At 32.2% G+C, this 20,557-nt stretch overlaps 1 protein-coding gene across 4 annotated transcripts; it reads left to right on the forward strand.

The window, feature by feature from the left end:
* The first annotated feature begins 2,738 nt into the window (after positions 1-2,738).
* Positions 2,739-20,087, forward strand: LOC120089873 (DNA topoisomerase 4 subunit B (DUF810)). Of its 4 annotated transcripts, none has more exons than XM_039047295.2 (26): positions 2,739-3,023; positions 3,361-3,425; positions 3,957-4,230; positions 4,560-4,626; positions 4,853-5,003; positions 5,462-5,629; positions 6,640-6,735; positions 6,877-7,044; positions 7,141-7,242; positions 7,807-8,037; positions 8,266-8,346; positions 9,973-10,059; positions 10,176-10,358; positions 10,495-10,653; positions 12,475-12,567; positions 13,422-13,493; positions 14,104-14,221; positions 14,446-14,612; positions 14,736-14,820; positions 16,401-16,538; positions 16,951-17,057; positions 17,182-17,259; positions 17,544-17,639; positions 17,808-17,903; positions 17,988-18,174; positions 19,536-20,087. In XM_039047295.2, the coding sequence occupies exons 1-26, from the start codon at positions 2,846-2,848 to the stop codon at positions 19,577-19,579; spliced, it is 3,291 nt and encodes a 1,096-aa protein (XP_038903223.2). In that variant the 5' UTR covers positions 2,739-2,845; the 3' UTR covers positions 19,580-20,087. The 4 variants fall into 4 exon arrangements, with proteins under 4 accessions (XP_038903223.2, XP_038903224.2, XP_038903227.1 ...); XM_039047296.2 differs by having other exon boundaries at positions 7,861-8,037; XM_039047299.2 differs by having other exon boundaries at positions 2,763-3,023; positions 4,003-4,230.
* Positions 20,088-20,557: the final 470 nt, after the last annotated feature.

The following is a 20,557-nucleotide window of genomic DNA, read 5'->3' on the forward strand; positions in this document are numbered from 1 at the left end:
AATACGAATGAAATTTGAAATGATCATTCCGTTGCTCACGAAAATCCCCATATCTAATTTCCTTCATTTACTAAGTGGGCCCAATTAAACAAGTTAATATACTTTTTGCTAAACAAGAATTTTATGCAAATAATTTCTTTTTGAGTTAAATAATAAATTAACAAACACTTTAAAATACCCTAATTATCAACAAATAAAAGCAGGTTTGTTATCATTAGAATATCAATTGATTAATTAAAATTAATTAATTTGAGAAGGAAAAAAAAATTCAAATCATAACTGGATTTGATTTTTTTTTTTTAATTTCTTTAATTAATGTGAAGTAGAGATTATTAGAAACAATATGTGATTTAAAAAAAAAATTGTGAATAAGAGATTAGAGGATTCAATGTGATTTGTTTTTATTTTTATTTATACATTTATTTCAATTGAAGTAGATACTAGAGATAAAATGTGACTTTTAAAAAATATTTTTTGTGAATAAGAGACTAGAGGATAAAATATAATTTTTTTTAAAAAAATTTCCTTTATTTGTAAAGAAGTAGATATATATATATATTGGAAGTAAGAGAAGTAGAAATTGTTGAATATAAGATGTGATTTTTTAAAATATTGTTCGGGAATTAGAGAGTAGAGAAAAATATGTGATTTCAATTTTTTTTATTTAATGTGAAATAGATATTAGTGATAAAATGAGATTTTTTAATGATTTAAATGTAAAATTCCGTAAGATATCTTAATTACCATCAACTAAAAAGGGCAAAAGGAAAAATTAAGCCTCGTTTGATTACTAATTCGAAAAATTGTTCTAGAATACAAAGAATTTAGTAGAAAACAAAAATGAAAATACCTTTTTCACAATATTCAGAAACATATATGGTTCTAATTTAAAATTTTGAAATTTGAACTTAAAATTTTAAATTTTTGTTTGTTGTGAATTTAAAATTTTTGTTTGTTGAAGATTTGATTTGAAGGTTTGATAAAATTCATTATTCATTATTCTAGGTAACAATAATAAAAAGTTATAATATAGCCTTTTGTTATTATTATGAATTTTAATTTTTAATAAGGGAAAGAAAGATAATGGAGAGATTACATGATGGAAAAAAGTTTTTTGATTGGTTAAAATACAATTGATAAAATGTATGAGAGATCAATAAATTTTTTCCGGAGAAAATAACATAAATAATTTTCATAAAGATAAAATAAAAGAATTATTTTATCAAAAAAGAAGATCCTATAAAATTGTAGGATTAATCTTGATAAGATGTTGCACCAGTTAAAATAATAGTAAATATATTAATCTTCCATAAGATATTTTACAATAGAAATGGATATGAGATACACACTTTGTCGATGAGATGCTTCTTGGCTTTTAAAAAAATATATGTAATATCCAATTTGTAATTTGTGTAGTAGGACATGAACATGTCTTGCAAAACTTGTGTTATGCTTTCATAATTTTTGAAAATAAAGAAAATGATAATTTATAGTTTTTAAAAATGAGTTATTTTTAGAAATCTTTTTTGAAAATAATTATACCAAACACATTTAATTATTTTTCTTATATTTTTATTTTTAAAAACATAAAATAAAAATGAATCACGAATCAAATCGAACCCATATATTTTTTCCTATAACCTTTTTTAGATAGTATAGATATAGATACATCAATTTAATTTATGGCTATTTCCTTTAAATTGAATAAATATAATCAATTGACTAAGATTGATTCAAAGCCCTTTAGTCAAATTGGCTTGCTTATAGTCACAATGATTACGAGTTGAAACTTATGACTAATATTTTCTTTAAAATAATAAAGTACCGAAGTTCCAATAGGATATTTCTCTTGGAAAAGTGATGGTTTTTTCTAATTAAACTCGAAAATAATATTATGCTTATATTAAAAATTGTAGATCGTGAACGGTAACAAATATCTCGACATTTTGTCAAAATTAGCCTAATTAAAGCTAATATTAAATTTGTACTATTTTAAAATTAAAGGCAGATTCAATCTCTCCATACATCGAAAAATGATATTTCAATATTTAAACTAATTATATAGAAAACAATAAATAATAAAATAAAGGAAAATATTTAGGTACCTTTCATGTAGTATCTATCTTTTTGTATTTCACCGAATTGTTCAATCATAATTTGATTCGTTATAATTTTTTCTTACTTTTTTTTTAAAATAATTTTTTTTATAACCGATACCTAAAGATGAATATATCTTGAAATGCATCGCTAAATATATAAATGAACTAAAAAAATCATAAATATATTCCATGTTCATAAGTAACCGTTATTAATCTAAAATTCATCCATTCAAGAACTTGATGTAAATAAATTAAGTAAAGATATATTTTTTTAAAACAAAAATAATAATATTCTTGAAATTATTTATTGCAACTTGTATATATATATATATATATATTTTTTTTAACAATTGTTTTACAAAGTCTCCTAAAAAGCCAAGCCCGTCCAAGGGGCATATCCGTAATAATCCCTCGCCGATATCGAAATTCAAGTTGTCGGAAGAAATTTGGAAAACGTTCCCAAAATAATAATAATAACAAAAAAAAAATAAAATAGAAGAAGTTGACCTCACTAGGCGCTGACCGTCACTAAAATAATAGTTTCCAATGGCATATTACGTAATTCACGAAACTCTCAAGGGCAAAATCGGAATAACGAAATGTGAAATCTTCGACTTCTATTACAAAGGCCGTTATACATTACAATCCATTTTTTCGCGCTCCTTAAAGAAGCTTTGCTTTGCTTCCATCTCTGATTCTTTACCGTTTCTTCTTAATCTTCTTGCATTCCATCGTGCTGGTCGGCGATGGGGTCGAGTTCTCTGTTGCAGCGGTACCGTCGTGACCGGCAAAAGCTGTTGGCATTCTTGCTGTCCTCGGGTTTGATCAGAGAGTTGAGGACTCCGGCCGGTCCTATCACTAATCTCTCCGCTGTCGACCTTGACTCTCTCAGTGCTAGCTATGTTTTGGAGTGCATTAAATCCGGTAATTCTGCCTCCTCGTGTGTGAGAGATGAGTGCTAGTTCTTGTAATCTCTTTAGCTTGGTTTGAGTGAAAGATATGGTATCGAATTTGTAGCTTAATCTATAGCTAACACTCGGAACGAAGCTGGAATTCGTTTTTCGGTTCTTTTAGTTTTGTTTTTCAATGGAGTGGATTCGACTTCCTTGTTTGGGATTGGAATGTTTGTGTCAACTGTTCTGTGGTGGAGTGTTGGCTGTTTTCCATTTTTTTAAGTGCGGTCTCTGTTTTTTAGTTGACCGAATAGCGTAACTGCGAACACTTGTGATGAATTTAATTTCGTTGTTATTTTCTTGTTTAGGTGGAGTTATCGACATTTCTACAGCAGCTAAGATGAAACTACATGAATCTTCTTACCCGATTATGGTAAGAATATGCTTGTGAGAAGTTATTTGAATTTGTATTTTCTTTGCGATTAACATTCCGCTGCGTTGTTGTTCTATCGAAAGAAAATATATCGTGCTAATGCTCCGAGCAATTTAGATTCTGAAGCGGAATGTTTAGTTTATGCACTATCTGAAAATGCTGGATTGAAACTTAAGCTCCGCCGAAGTTTCTGGTGATTTCGTTTTTTTATATGACGATTAGCAAACATTTTTCTTCCGGACTATCTCCGTTGCATTTAACGACGCATTTATTTTCTGTGCGCCAGAGTGACTATCGGCGTCTTTACTTTGTTTGGGTAGTTGATCATATACCTAGGAAGGTGCGACTTCGACAAATTTGACTTTCAAGTTTTACCAAAAAGATTTCGATTTTGTGCGTGTTTTTCTTCACGAAGATTTAACTGTAATTAGTAGTGTAGTGACTTTGTTTCAGGAAATTTTATTTCATTAGAATTGATAGAAAGTTTGTACGTATGTTTGTATTACTTACTAATTTGATTTATGAATGCAGAGACAATCTCGATTCCAGACTTCTTATTTTCTACATTCTCATCCAGATTTTTCTGGAGCACCTCCTAGCCGTGCACCACCACCTATTATGGTTGAAAGGTCCTGTAGTAGTGACATGTCATGTTCATCTAGGTCGCTTGAGTCTTCATTTGATGACAATATTGCAAGCTCTAGTGATGACTGTGGTCCTCGATCTAATGAAACAACAGTCACACCTTCGAAACTTGGGAAAGATCTCGAAGTTCCGGCTTTAGGACTACCGAAATTGTATACAGGTATTTGGTGCTTTTATTCTTCTATTAAAACGAGGTTTCGTTTCAGAATGTTTCAGAAACTGACATGATTAACCTTTCATGTTTATCCATGAAAGGGAACTATCTGCTAGTCGTTTTGGTTCTGGTTACATTTTCTTTCTGTATAATTTTCCAAAACAATATCCCAAGGTGGGATATCTCATCTCCTCTCTTTTGTAATTTTCTTTTGATAAGGAAATGCTTGTTTCATATAAAAAGAAAGTTATCCAAAACAATATTCCAAAGCTTTCCCTTCTCCCATCAGTTATATTGAAAATTGAAATTGATTCATGGTTTTATGATGATTAAAGGATTGGCAGATGATGACTTGAATGAAACAGCATATATAGTCTTGCTAGCATCAATGGCATTTTCCAGGTGCGCTCTCTTCTTATGGGAATGCTGTTTTAGTGTTTTATTTATTTTATTTTATTTTTTTCCTGCTTATACTTGCCAGATATTACCGTTCCTTTCCGGAAAACCTCAACATGAATATGTGTTCATGTCTCTTTCTTGTTTTCTTTTTCTGAAAGTGGTTGGGAGCATAAAATGTAGAGGTCTTCTTTATCATTTCTGTGTTCTCTCTCTCTCTCTCTATAACCAGGATCGAAATCTATTCATTTGAGGACAAAAAGAAAGAAAATGTTATTAAACATAGTGCAGGGATGAAAAGTACAAGGGATGAAGTAGATGTTCAATCAGAAAATTTTGAAAGACATTTGAATTTGCTTCACGCTGTCCACAACCAGATGCAGGCAAGGCATAGATTCATTCTCTAAAATGATCTTATAGCAATTTCCTTTTTACATTGAGGTCATGTGTCTTAAACTTTACAATCCATTAAATAAATTATAATTAGAGCCATTTTGCTGCATATAGGGACATATTTTCTGTTCTCAAGAGGTTAACAGAAGTTTTCTAATTCATATATGTTGATGTTTCTGAGGTAAAGCATATGGTTTCTCTTTTCTAACTCATAGCTTATGCCATATAGTTGTTTATTATACATGTATAGATGACACGCCGATATTGCATGGTAAATAGTGAATGCAATTGTCTTGTCACATGCTGGCCTGGAATGGCTCATAAAGCAGGATAAATATATTAATAGATGTTCCCTGTCCTCCCTGTTCCCCTTCCTCTCTCGTATCTCTTCCCCTCATTAACTTGGCCAATAGCTGATCTTAACTCGGTATTTATATCATTTGACCAGATTTCAGCAATTGCTGATGCATGCATGAGGAAACGGTTAATGGAATTGGCTGCAAGGAGAAACTGGGGGCAAATTAATGTTCCTCAAATTTTGTTGGCCCTTTTGCATGGTGTTTTCAGATCAGATTTTCCTAGTGAGAAATCTTATATCCAGTGGAAGCTCAGACAGGTAATCAACTATGGACAATTGAAGGAGAAAATCTTTGCATTTCTTACCGTAGTTAAAATTGCTCAAAAGCTCTCTAGTTCTTTTTTAGGCATTGCTGTTTCTAATTTTGGACCACACACATCTAGTAGGGAGCAACCAATTGTATTATCTTGGGTGCCTTATGACCACACAGCTGTAGAGGCTCAATTATGGATACCTTCTGAGAAAAAAGAAACCGTGTATGTATATAACATATATTGGAAACCATATATTCAAAAACGGAGAAGTGAATAACCTTCCAATCTAGGTCTTTACACCTTCCTTAGGTTGTAGTCCAGACTTGGGCTCTTGAAACTCTGAAAACCTTGATACTTCCGTTGAGATTGACATATCTGTTGGGGCCTGCAACTATGAGATGTTGATTCGGTGGCAATAAAGTGAAGGGCTTATAGTAACTGCAGTTTTATGACTAATGCTTGTCCAGCACTAGAGATGTGCATAATAAATCCTTTCTTTTTCGGTTTTTTAGTTGAAAAACTTTTATGCCATAGATGTTGGCTAATTTGAACTGTATGTTGAATTAATCAAGGCTGTTACTAGAACAGATGGCTGAAGGATTTTGTATTGGATTCTGAGGTTAGATAAAAGCATTTCAGATCACAGTTGTGGTCTGTGTCATGACATTACAGTGTTGAAGGAAGTATATGTGATTTGATATTATGTAATGGGTAGCATTGGTGTGGATTTCTTCAAAGTACTTGTACAAAAAGAAAAAATGAAAAAAAAAACTCCTTACACGTAAGAGTGTACAATTTTGAAAAAGTTGTAAAATAAATTAACTAAATGTGGTTGTTTATTATTATTTTTGATTAACTGAATGGGGTCGGAAGTTACACCAGTTGATTGTAAATTTTCTTAAAACGATGAGGTATCATGTAAGAGTAGGAATGTGAGTACAGTTTGATATAGACATAAAATCTCTTCTCCTTTCTTTAACTATAAAGTTTGGTATCTACGACCTGCATCTATAGGTCAATATTTTGGAAGAATTCTGTTTCTCTGCTAATCTCGTGGCATCTGAACGTCGAATCTGTGAAAGCTCTCTTATGAAGATCAGAAGTACCAAGGTTGCATTTCTTTTTGTTTACTTTAATCCAATACAGAGTATTTAATGCTAGTTTAGAGTGGCTAGCTTTAGAGTTTTCAAAATTTCCTCTATGATCAATCTTACAAAAGAATCTGAATTATTTCATTTTTGAACATGGTAGGAATGGGATATCAATATGGTTCCATCTGAGCGTGCTAAAATTTTGTCGGGTATTGCACGAGTACTGTCAAAATTGTCAGCCGTTGCTGCATATCACTTTAACATCAGATTATATGAGAAATTGCTTTTTGGCATACTTGGTGCTATTAATGACAACCATCCCATTATGGTACGTTTTTCTTCTAATTTTTGTTTGAGTTGATTTTGCTTGTGTTGTTAATTGAGGCTCATAACATATGATGATTAGTTTCTTTCCTTGGTACAGGAAGTGGATGACAGTCTCGTCCTTGTAAAATTGACTTGGCCTGTTTTAGGAATTACTTCGGAAGTACACAGTGTGATCCATGGGTGGGTTCTTTTCCAGCAGGTACTCTTTGAAGTGATTAGATGGCTCATTTTCTTATAACAAACTGCACAATTGAATCCTACGTATTAATTCTTTTGTTAATGATTTTTCACTGTAATAACTTTTTGTTATGGTAGGATAGGTCAGACATGCCATGTAATTGTTTCTTTTATCCTCGAGCCATTGTTGATTATTTCTACTAGAAAACCTATTCTTTTTTGTTGCATACCTGCAGGCACAATTTCATTATTTTTTCTTCCTGATTGCATAAGATTTCTTTACATGTCAGTAGAAGTTCCATTTTTCTTCAATGGTTCATGGTTCATGTTGAGATATTTTGGTCGAAGATGTTTAGAGCATGAATAAAAAATTAACATGCCAAAGTATTAATTTAAACTTTTGACTTTAGAAGTGACTCAACATGGAATCAGAGTGGAAGATCTTGTGTTCTATACTAATATTATATGTCCCACAGAAATGAAATATGTCTTATCGTCTAGTTATTAGGCAAAAAAAGGATTTAGCTATATGTTTAGGAAAATATTTTTTGCTGTATTTCATATAATTTAATTTTTCCTATTGAAGTTTGTCAAGACAGATGAAATTTCATTCTTGGACGATGCTATTATTGAGTTACAGAAAATTGCATCATCTAAAAATGATGATGGGAAGGAGGAACAATATTTGCAAAGCCCATCATGTTCAATTACATGCAATGGCAATGAAATGAAGTTAAGTTTGGCAGAGGCCGTCTTCTTCTTAATTAGCAGTTGGTGTGACATTAAACTACAAGCCTATCATTTGCATTTCCTTAAGGTGAATTTCAATTATTAATTATCTTTTTCCCTCTGATATCCTGTTAGCCCCATAAATATCTTTTAGATTACCCAGGTTTCTTAATGTAAGATCCCGAAATCATCATACCTCCATTATTATTTCAAGTGTATCATTGCCCTCATATTTCTTTCAGTTATCACGTCCCTAAATGTTCTACATACCCGTATCGTTTCTCTATACTAATTTAGCATTTTTCTTTTAAATCAGAAACCTTCTTACTTTGGCAAAGTGGTGAGCGTATTGTCCACCGTTGGAGTTATTACTTCTTATGATGGTGATACTGTAAAGGTAGGTGGTAATTCCCCATTGTACTTGAATAGATATTTATTTTGTAGATATTTTGTGCTTCTTTATGTTTTCATAAAATTACATTTTAGCCAGTTCATGTCTCGAAGGTAATTTGCTCCCAACATAAATTCAACAGGAAAAATCCAGTCTCCTAATTATTTTTACTATTTAGCAAAAAAAAAAAAAAAAAAAAAAAAAAAATTCATTGATGATTGGGAAGTTACTAATATCTACAAAGACAAAAATTCTCTTGCGAGTAAGATGAAAAATTATAATGGCAAACCCCTTACTTCTTAAAACAAAGACTTCAGAGTTCTGAGTATAACATACCTGAATTGTTTAGTCATGTGGAGTTTTGCTTGTTTATCATGTTATGATGAGGGCATTAAGGGATTGGAGGTAATAATTTCCTGATGGTATATGGAATTTTTAAACTAGCTTTAGTTATAATTTTGTTTTGGAATAAGAAACATTTTATTGATTAATGAAATATGGATACCCCAGAAGCCAACAAGAAACATTTCCAACTGAAGACTAAATAAGACAAGCTGAAAAGATTAAATAGGCGCTTATCTTTGCACTAATAAAAAAAAAGCAATAGACAAAACCAAATCCATAGACCCATCAAAAGAGGAAAAAGAGCTAGCAAAGTGACGTTGCAAGCTTTAGTTATAATGTTGCCAACTGAATTAGCAAAATTTTAGGAACCTGCTGGTGCTTGCATAATTAAGTTTGAGGATTGTTTCAATTTCTTTTAATCACGTATTATAATGAACAAAAACGAAAATTGAGCTCATCTGACCAGCTTATTCTTTTTATCGATGGTAGTTGCTTCAAATAGCTTGTTTTTTCTATCATCTGGTGTGGTGCGTTCTTTGCTATTGTTTGAGGGATTTGGTTACGAAGGAATAGGAGAGCTTGTGAGGGGTTCAAGAGATCTAGAAAAGAAATGTGTTCTCTTATTAGATTTAATGCGTTTCAGTGAGCGTTTTTACTAGATTCATTTTTGTAGTTATCCTTTAGGCCTTGTCCTTTTGAATTGCATTCATATTTTGTACAGTTAGTCCCAAGTCTGGGTTCTCTTTTGTTGGACGTTTTCTGTATTCCTTTTGCACTTTTCACTTTATCCTAATGAAATTAGGCTTTCTGATGGGAAACAAGTATAGTTATTCCTCATAGATCATTTGTTAGGTAAAGAAACAAAAAGTTATTAGGTATGCATTTCAATTTATTTTAATTTTGTTTTATATCAATCGGAATTAAAATAATACTTTTGAGGGCAGCAGGGTTTAGTTTCCAGATGGTGTGAATTTCATGTTTTTTAAATGTTCAAATTGGGACTAATCAGGCATGTGATATTTATTTGTTTATTTTGAAAGGAAGCTACCTTTCCATAGATATTAGAAAGTTATAGACGAAATCACTGTAGAAAACTCCTTTTTTGGAGACTGCAACTATGACTGTTTGGCATAATAATATTCCTCGTTTAAGGGAAGAGGGTTTTCCTCCTCCATTTTCCTCGACTTTACAACTAGACTGATTTTAAGGGAAAGGATAGGGAAAGCATTATAAAATTGTCCTTTTTACTCATTCTTTTGAATCTTATTCGTCAATAATTTTCTTCAGTTAACAAGATTGGATGGTTTGAAAGCGAGTGGAGCTAGAAAACTCAGAACCTATGTTGAGAGGTCCATTGAAGCTGCTTACAAAGCAGTAAGTCTCATTGGATATGACAAAGACAGTATCCTGATATGATGAAGTGAGAAAGCATTTTTTCACTACTATACATTATAGTGTTCTCAATGATTTTAATCTGCTTATTTGGTTAGGTAGAGAATAGTGTAAATTCTGAATCCAAAGAGACTACACACCCTCTGGCTCTGCTTGCCAATAGACTACGATTGGTTGCTGAGAAAGAAATTACTGTATTCTTCCCAGTGTTACGTCAATTATGTCCTGATTCTGGGATAATTGCAGCCATGCTATTGCACCAATTTTATGGAGAAAAATTGGTTTGTTTCGTTAATTCCTTCTGTAAAATTTAGTGTTTTGCCGATGCTGTTTTCTTCTTTCTTCTTTTTTATTTTTTATTTTTTATTTTATTTTTCTTTTTTACTTATTCTGGGTATTTATTTCATCAAATTGCAGAAGCCATTCTTAAAGGAAGTATCAAATCTTTCTGATGATGTAAGGTCAGTGCTTCCAGCTGCTTATTCCTTAGATCGTGACCTAACTCATCTGTTTACTTCTGCTTCCAAAGAAAGTAGATTAAGTCCCCTTCTCAAGGAAGACCTTGAGCATTATCCGGTCAGCCCATTTTTTCCCTTTTTACTCTGTCACATTTGGTTGTGTAATGCTTGTATTTGAATCTTTTATTTTGTTTGCTTGTGGTCATTTTGAACTCAAGAGAACGTAGTCAATTATCCTTCCATTGTTAAGAAGATTATGCATATCAATTTGGATCATGTTACAACTCTCTGTCCTATTTGAAGTAGCGCATTGTTGAAACTACTTAATTGTAACTTTTATGGATCACATTTTGAATAAGTTTTCACCTCTTGTCCAATATGTTGAATTATGGTTTTGATTAGATACTATCTAGTGTGAGGTTTTGTTCCATCGTCATGTTTGTAGATTATATATAGGGTTGTTTTCAAATATAGTAAAATGAACCAAAATATTTTCAAATACAGCAAAATGTACAGCCTATCAGCTTTGACATTTTGCTATATTTGTAAATATCTTCAATAGTTTTGTCATTTATAACAATTTACCTTACATCTATGCATCTTATGCATCCATATTTGATCTTTTTTCATATGGTATCCATGTACTAATTTAGTGAACACAATCATGTGTGGGTGTGTCATGTATTATATTCGTGTTGTCTCTTCTGTTTGTAATCTATATTTCTTAGGCGCTGTTTATTTCAACAGGTAAATATACAGCAAGTAAAGAAAATAATAATAATAATTAAAACCCCAGAAAAGGAACGAAAGAACAATAACTCCTCGCAGACAATGAAAAACCCAAGAAAAAACCACCAACATAATCAAACCACAAACTAAAGAACCAAAGCTTGGGAGCAATACCTTTTTAGTTCATGAGGTCTTACAATAGTTGCCTTTAGTCTCTTAACTTCTGAAATCATACAATTTAATCCCTAGGCTTTGAAACTGTTCCAAATAAGACTTTGATTTTAATTTTTAGTAAGGCATTTCAACAGAAATATGACAGGACATTTTTTAACTGATTTTACTGATGTCGAGGAAAAATAGCTATTTTATTATGAATATTGTAATTAGTAGATGTTCATAAACTCCCATAGCCACGTATCCATGTTCACTTGGCAGCCTCATAAATAGGGGTTTGTAGAGATCTTTTGTACATGTAATTCAACTTATAAAGAAACATTTTACTCTCTAATCTCTCTCTACTCTCTTTTGTGCTCTTTTTCTTCTTTGTTTGCCCATTTTATTACATATTTTACAATATTTTTAGGATGACGTGGCAATAATATAAAAATATTCTCTTTTGCTTCTGTCGCCACCTCTCATCAATGCTTTGCTTCCCTTCCCCACTTTTGTCACCGCACCCTTGCCGCACCTTTCACCCATGTCATCATGGCATTGCCTCACCTCTCTCTCCACTCATATCAGTGAGTGTAAAAGCATACGTTTGAGATTTGAATGCAAGGGAGGGGTGAGCATTTTATCTTTTCTCAATCCAAATAAGAAAATTGCTTATGAGGGTATGGGGGTTGTGATGGTGGCAGTAGCAGCGTGCGAGTAACAAAAATGGGGTGGGGCTTATTTTAGTAAGATGACTCTTTCTCTCTCCAAACATTTTACCCATCTCATTATTTTTTTGGAGTCTTAATTTCATTTACTTTTACGATATCTTCTTTCCTTATAAAATATTTTACCATTGCTTATTTCCATTCGGAAGCTCTTGGTATCTTTGTATTTCTTAGGCTATAATCTTCTGATTTGTATATATGAAATTGATTGGACTCTTCATCTCTTCATTAACGGCTGTGTTACATCCATGTTTAGCGTTGTATGTACTTGTAGATGCATACTACATCACACATGTAAGCTATTTGTTTATTCCTCCGTCTTTTGGCAGATTGTACAAATTGCCAAGCCTATAATTCTTGACTGGATGATCGATCAGCTGGAACAAACCTCTGAATGGACTGGACGTGCTTTCAAGTTAGAGGTCAGTTTTTTGCAGAGTGATTTTTCTGGTTGAAGAATTTAGCAGTATGTAATATGATATTTGTCTGAGTGAAAGCAGTAGCTTGGCATTTTTTTTAAAAAAAATATGTAAAAGATGGTGAAAATTTCCAATATCTCATTATTTACCACCAATAATACGTCATGTGTAAGGCCTCAAAGAAAGGTAATATAATCTACCCTAAACAAAATCTTAAACTTTAGGTCTAGAAGATTACAAAGATAAAAGAAAGATATCTTTCTAATTTGTTATTTGTAAGAATGTCCTAACGTTGAAGATGAGCATATCATATAATCCGAACTTGTCATTCAAATTTATAAGATAGGTCATGGTAAAGGCTTAGTGAGGATATCCACCAACTATTTCTTTGCAAGAACATAGTTGAGTTTAACTATTTGTTCATTGACTTTTTTCTAAGATGAAGGGGACGTCGGATCAATGTCAACTTATCTTGTCCAATCATGATCCACACATTCTTGACAATTTGTATTGCAACTTGATTTTAACACATCACATGCATAACAATCTTTGTAATATAGGAATAAAAAATGAAGATAAAAAAATCTAAAATAAAAAACAATTTTAACCTTAAAATAAAATAATTGGAACCAAACAAACTGAGGAAAAAATAGAAATAAAAATGGCTAGGTTGTTTCAAATTGGTTTTTGAGTTTTTAGTTGCTGAGTTCAGTTATGATTAACAAAATATCTATATATTATCTCTTCTTATATGGATTTAAACAACTGGACAAAGAATAGAATTATCACATTAGATTTATATATCTTTTTACGTTGCATTCATACCTCTTAACTAATATTTTTTTTGGGAAGTGAAGGATTGGGAGCCGATATCATTTCAGCAAAATTTGGCAGCATCAGTTATTGAAGTTTTTAGAATAATTGAGGAGGTATTATTACTGTAAAGATAATTACTTCAGTTATTCCTTTTTTTAGTATACTCATTGAGTTGTCTGGATTTATCTAGTTTTATAACTCGCTATTTCTTTGCTCTTGTTGTCTTCTTTATTTATATTATTGTGTTGTGAGCATTAGTCTCTTTTCATTCCCTTAATGAAAAGTTCCGTATCCTTTCCAAAAAAAATTGCTTTTGTTATGTCCTAAAGACAAGAATTTTCCATATCCTTTCCAAAAAAAATTACTTTTGTTATGTCCTAAGGACAAGAATTTTGGTCTGTTCCTATAAATTGTAATGATACTTTGGTACAAAAGTATTTGAAATTGGGGAGTGAATGAACTATTTATAGAGATATTGTTTCATATACTGATTGATAAATTTTGAGCACTAGGGCTTATATTCTACCTGGAAATTTGTCTAAGGTGTTAGTGGTCATTCTTGTTGGTTTCTCCTGCGTTCTTCTCAAATAATCAATACCATATGCAACTGGTGTAGTATTAGTTTGCTTGTAGCTACCTTATCTTTTCCTTTTGAATTTACTACTGAGGGTTAGCTTAATAAAGTTTGTTTAATATTATGGAATTATAATGGAAAACTTGCAGACTGTTGATCAGTTTTTTGACCTGAACCTCCCGATGGACATCACACATTTGCAAGCTCTCCTGTCCATTGTCTACCACAGCTTGGATGGCTATTTATCTGGTCTGCTCAACCAGTTAGGTAAGCTATGAATTCTGGAATTAGGAAGAATATGGGTTGATAGCAAATTGCAATCACGCTAACGCACACGAACATATATATTTATACATTTGTTAAATATTATCTTAAACAAGTGTATGTATAACTAGTGCTTTCATGTAATCCTTTCCTTCAGGGAGTTAGAAGATCAAGGTCATGCACGGTTAAGTTATTGGTGATTTGATCATATTATCTTTTCATTACAGTTGAGAAGAATTGTTTGTATCCACCAGTACCTCCATTGACTCGTTTTGTGGAGACTACTACAACAGGAAAGAAAAAGTTGCCTGAATGTCATTTAGACGAGCATGTGACAAGAAAATTGAATGGCTTGACAATATCAAAGCTTTGTATAAAATTGAATACCCTTGGTGTAAGTGATGCTTAAAGCTAATGGAGAACATGCACTGCCAATTGGTGGTGTAAACATGCATTCTTAATGACATTGCCAATTGTTAGTCTTATTTTGTGTTACGTCTCTTTTCTCTTCATGCAGTATATTCAAAAACATATTGGAACACTGGAGGATGGAATAGGAAAATCTTGGGCACTTCTTGGAGGATCGACTAAGCATAAACAGGGTACAATATGTGTATTTCACTTGATTTTTGCGTTCAATAGGCATAAGATTAATGATTGATAAAAGACAGAAACTAGTGATTTGAATTCATTTTGCACTTCTTAAAGATGGGTTCATGTTTAGCTTTCGGATTTTGATTTCGTTTTAATTTTCTTTTTCATTAAAATAGAAGTGTTTGTTTGTACTATATATTGAGAAATGTGTGGAGAAAGTGTGAGAGACCTAGCGTAAGATGTAGCTGGAGTCTACTTAGAGAGGGATGAATATGTAGTTTATGCTTCGTTCCTTCCAAGTCGATATTAAAATTTTGTGCAAAATACACTTTTTGTCTGTGATGTTTGAGTTTAGTGTCTATTTGGTTCTTAAGATTTCGAAAGGGGCATTTTCTTTTTTCTTTTTCTTTTTTTTTTTTTTTAAAAGAAAAGAATTGCAAGGAAACATATATTTCATTGGTGTATGAAATATCACAAAAGAGAAAGGGTAAAAAGTGAAAACCCAAGTGCCTGGAAATGGAGTTACAAAAAGGATATCCATTTGGCCAAGAGGTATTGTAAGGCTAATCAGAAAAGGAAGGACATTTTACATCAATAAAGAGCCATTAAGAGAACATTTCTAAGCAAATAAACCTAAGCAGTTTCAGTACCATTAAGGGTTCTTTGATTTCTCCCCAGCCATAAGTTCCATAAAAAAAGCCTTAACAAGGTCGAGTCGAAGAGTTTGCTTCCCATTCTTGAAAGGATGTCCAAGGATAATTGTGGAGATAAAATGTGATATGTTTGTTGGAAGAACTGCGAACCAGGTGGAGATTTTCACTAATTTATTATTGTTGTTTTGGATTATATGGCTTTTTCCTTTTCTCTCTCTTCTCTTCTTTATCTCTCCCCTCCTTTTCCTACTTCCTTCTTTTAATCTTCTCTGACGGGTGTTTGATGCTCGTCGGCTGTTGACCATCCTAAATTACAACCCATCCATTATTCCGGTAGGCATCTCAATGTTCATCTCCGTACCACAAGACTAAAATGAAAACATATTGGAAGTTAGAAGAGGAGACCAAGGCAGTAACAGAGAGGCTCTTGGAGAACATTACCAAATTCTCATTGCAATCTCCAGTGAATTTATGGCCATGGTTGTGGTGTGTGTTAGAGTTAGTTATATTTTCCATCCACTAGTAAGATGCTCCCTCCAATTTTGATTCATGTTCACAACGAGAGAAACGACATCTGGACACCTTCTTGAATTGAAGCAGTTTCATTTGTTATGCCTATAATAATTTTAGAACGGTTGTTATCAAAGTTATTAGCCTTAGGTTCCGTTTGGTAAACATTTTATTTTATTTTTTTGTTTTTGAAAATTAAGGTTAAGAATTCAACAATTGTACTTAAGAAATATGCAAATCAATGTAAGAAATGTGGATGAAATAGGCTAAATTTTCAAAAACAAAAATAAAAAACCAAATGGTTACCAAACGGGGGCTTAGTAATTTTCCAACATATTGTCTCTGCTTCATTTAATTTCAATTAACCTCAAAATGATTCTTTATGTGTACACTTGATGACAATATCTATAATATCGTCCATTCAGCCCGGGTAGAGGTTTCTACGACTGCAAATGGTGGTATTGGTACTTGCAGTGACGAAGCTAACGAGTTGTTTGCCACCACTTTCAACAACATTAAGAGTTTCATCGCAAAATCTATCAGCAAGTTCTGTGACTTTACTGGTGAGTTGCTAAAACTGTACATCGGTCAAGTCTAGCAATCAGTTTTATGGTGTCTTGAAAATTTATGCAGTTAGTGAGATTAAGATATATTAAACATATAGTTTGTTGACCCTAAGAGATGCATTTTCTGATTTCCGTATTCTCAATCTAAGCATCCTCCATAAACGAACTGGGAAGGATATAGCTAATTGTTATTCACAAGTGGTTTAGTTTATCTCCTGAAATTTCTCATTTTGTTTGGATCAGGATGAAGTCCTTTTGACACTTCTATTTTTGGTTTATTTTTAAACTGTATTGAAAGATGACTGTAGAATGGTTATATCAAAATCCATATTTTTACAGCATTTTCCTCTCTGACTGAGTTCCTCTCATACTTGAAAGATGACACTTTAGTTCAAATTCTACTTTCCAGGCATAAGAGTTATTTTCTCGGATCTCAAAGATGAGTTCCTCTCATACTTGTATCGTGGCAATGTTGAGGCTGCTCGATTAGAAGGCTTTCTCATGCATCTTGATGTTGTAAGCTCTCACTCGCTAAATGTGATATTTTGGTCAGTTTATGTCGTGCATATGTGTGTGTGTATTGTATATTTCTTTATAATTTTCATTTGTGGGTTGTATTAATCTAAGGTGTCTCTTACAGGTCCTGAATAATGTATGTGGCATGATCGATGATACTCTTAGGGATCTTGTGGTATTAAGCATTTGTCGAGCATCAATGGTACGCTGATGCTAGTTCTATCTATTACCGCTCTGTAATTTCATCCAATCAATGAAATTATAGTTGAAACATTCTTTTGTAATTCTGAGGACATGGGCAATATTTCCTGTATAATTTCATCGTATCAATGATATTATTATTGTTTCTCTTCCTTCCCCCCCCCCCCCCCCCCCCCCCCCCCCCCCCCCCCAAAAAAAAAAAAAAAAAGAGAGAGAGAGAGAGAGAAGAAAAGAAAAGGAAAAACTACCTTTCACTCTTTCCTCCTGAAATGTATTGTTTTCCAGGAAGCCTTCACATGGGTGATGCTTAGTGGAGGCCCTTCACGTGCATTTTCTGATTCAGATATTGTTCTCATTAAGGAAGATCTTGGTATATTGAAGGTATGTGCACCAAGTTAAATTTACTTTTCTAGTTGTAGTTTGCGATTTAGAATTCCTGTAAGATGTAAGGCCGTAACTTTGCTTGTAAGTGGGGAAAAATGGCTGTATGAACTTGTGGTTTGTGATAAAAGATTCCGACAATATTGCTCTTGCATCTGTCAATTCCAGGACTTTTTTGTAGCTGATGGAGAAGGTCTTCCCCGTACTCTTGTTGAGAAGGAAGCAAAATTTGCTGAAGAAATATTGGGATTATATTCACTTCCGGTTAGTTTATCTTATTGGTCAAGTTTATATGATAAGTTCCTTATAGTGTGGGCCGCGTTTTCAAATTGTTAAATTTTTCTGCAGACTGAAACTATTATCCAATTACTGATAAGTTCAAGTGGGAAAATTTCTACTGAATTGGATCCATGTAGTAATAATGGCAGTCTTCAATTTAACGATTCCCAGACATTGGTACGAGTCTTGTGTCATAAAAAAGATACGGAAGCTTCCATGTTCCTAAAGCGAAAATATAATCTCCCTGCTTCTTCAGGTAACTTTTTCTCTCCATCATTGAGATCTCATAACCTTTGGACATATTATTTCTTCCTTCACAATTGTCGAGGAAAAATGAAAGATAGATAAAGATATTGCAGAACCAATAATCATAATAAATGCTCGTTGAACATAGAGAGAGTGGAATCCAATAGATGAAAGAAATTCTAATTGAAATGATTCAAAAATTAGTATTACAAACTTCATATCAAAGTACACACTTGTATAGGACTACTAAAGATCTACCAATTTAAAACTCCAAAACTTCAAAACATTAATGGTAGATGCTTACAGTTGAAACTTAAACGACAGTAAACTGAAAATTTAGGTCCCGTTTGGTAACCATTTGGTTTTTGATTTTTTGTTTTTGAAAATTAAGCCTTTAGACACAACTTCCACCTTCAAATTTCTTTTATTGTTATCTATTTTTTACCGGTGGTTTAAAAAACCAAGCCAAATTTTGAAAAGTGAAAAAGTAGCTTTTAAGAACTTGTTTTTGTTTTTGGTATTTGGCTAAAAATTCAACCTTTGTACTTAAGAAAGATGCAAATCATTGTAAAAAACGGGAAGGAAATAGGCTTAATTTTCAAAAGCCAAAAACAAAAAACGAAATGGTTACCAAATGGGGCCTTAATATTTAACTTAATGAAAGAAATTGAAAATTAAATCTAATTTAAGTAAATATGAAAAAACTCAAATCTCACCAGTAATAATGCAATGGCTAGTATATTTCGAATGTCAGTGGACATCCTTCGCAAGAAAGCTACAATGTAGTGATCTAATGCTATGGTGGAAAATTTTATATGATGAAGATTTTATTGAGCATAATTATTTCCGTGCTTTTTAAGGTTGTGTTTTATAACTATCTTTCTCGATTTAAGTTAATCCATTTTTACTCTCTTCCTCCTTTTATCAACCCTTTCCTATAAAAGTTTGTTACTATGATTTTCACTCAAATTTATTACTGTGGCATGAAATCGCGCAACTAGCTGTGTTCATGGAGAGAATGGATTCATTTGATGGAACTTAGTCTATATTTGCTTCTTAATATACTCAATATCATATAGCTTATGGAGTTCACTATTCAACTTCATCCTACCAAATTTCATTGAAGACAATTCCTACCGTTCTTGTTGCCTGAGAAGTGAAAAATACGTTTTGCTAAGATTTACAATAGCATTTTGCAGAGAACTATGTCTTCATTTAGAACTTGACAACAACTGTTTTCCTGTCCTGTATTCGGCATTCATTTTTTTCATCAAACATAAGTTGCTGGTTTCTTTAGAACTTCTTGTTTTCGAGAAAAATGAGTGCATTTTTCTTGCTTAGTTCACTAATACTTCCGTGAAATTGTTGCAGATTATGACGATACTCCACCGTTGAAAGACTCAACTCCAACATGATATCTATTTGTGATAGATATCCATTAGATCCTAATTCATAGAAAATAGAATGATCCAAGTCTTGTTTGATAATCATTTTGACTTTTTAAAGTTAGACTTTTTACCACTATTTACTATACTATTTTCAAAATCTAAGTCAAGTATTGAAAATTAAAAACGTAATTTTTAGCAATTTCTATTTTCTTTTGAATTTGACTTAAAAATTCAAATATTTTTCTAGAAATTGTGAGAACTAAACACCCTTTTCAAAATCTAAAAGCTAAAAATGAAATTATTATCAAATGAGATCTCAACGAAGGGATAAAAGAAAGAGTCGTGGCAAAGAAACAGAAGGGGAAAGGATAATGGATTTAGCCTCATGTGGATAAATTCTACTTGCCAAAGGCAAGTTTTATTGATGATTCATTCAAGAGTAAAGTTTTGTCGGTTTTAATATTCATGTATATTGTACATAATATATTGCGTTGTATTTCATTTTATAATAAAATAAATTTGTAACTGTATTGTATATTGATTATATTCTTAATATAGAGTAATCAGTCTCAAAAAAAAAAAAAAAAAAAAGATTATGATTTGTTAGGATTTCAATTAGATCACGAGCTGGGACATTTGTTTAATGTTGAGGAAGAAAAAGGTATAAACATTGTTTCTGTTCCCTCGTGATCCATGCAATTTTAAACGCTCATACAATCATTTCTATGGACAGTTGTGATTTTATGGTTGTGTTATATTTTCATTCTTGTGTAGTCTAGTATCTTTTCTATTTTAGTTGTATATATATTTTGATTTATTTCTCTTTCAATTCAACATATGAGTAGCAGATTCTGATACAATCGTATTTTTATTTATCTTGGTCCAAGTTTCCTTGTTTCTTTGTCTTAAAAACGCAGATTCTGATTGTCTTAACCAAGAATTTGATCTTTAGTAGTCCTGTATCAAAATTAGTATTACAAACTTTATCAAGGACTTACTAGTCGA

This window comes from Benincasa hispida, chromosome 11, assembly GCF_027475165.1.
Source record: "Benincasa hispida cultivar pf3 chromosome 11, pf3_genome.v1.1, whole genome shotgun sequence".
In the NCBI taxonomy this organism is placed as follows: domain Eukaryota; kingdom Viridiplantae; phylum Streptophyta; class Magnoliopsida; order Cucurbitales; family Cucurbitaceae; genus Benincasa; species Benincasa hispida.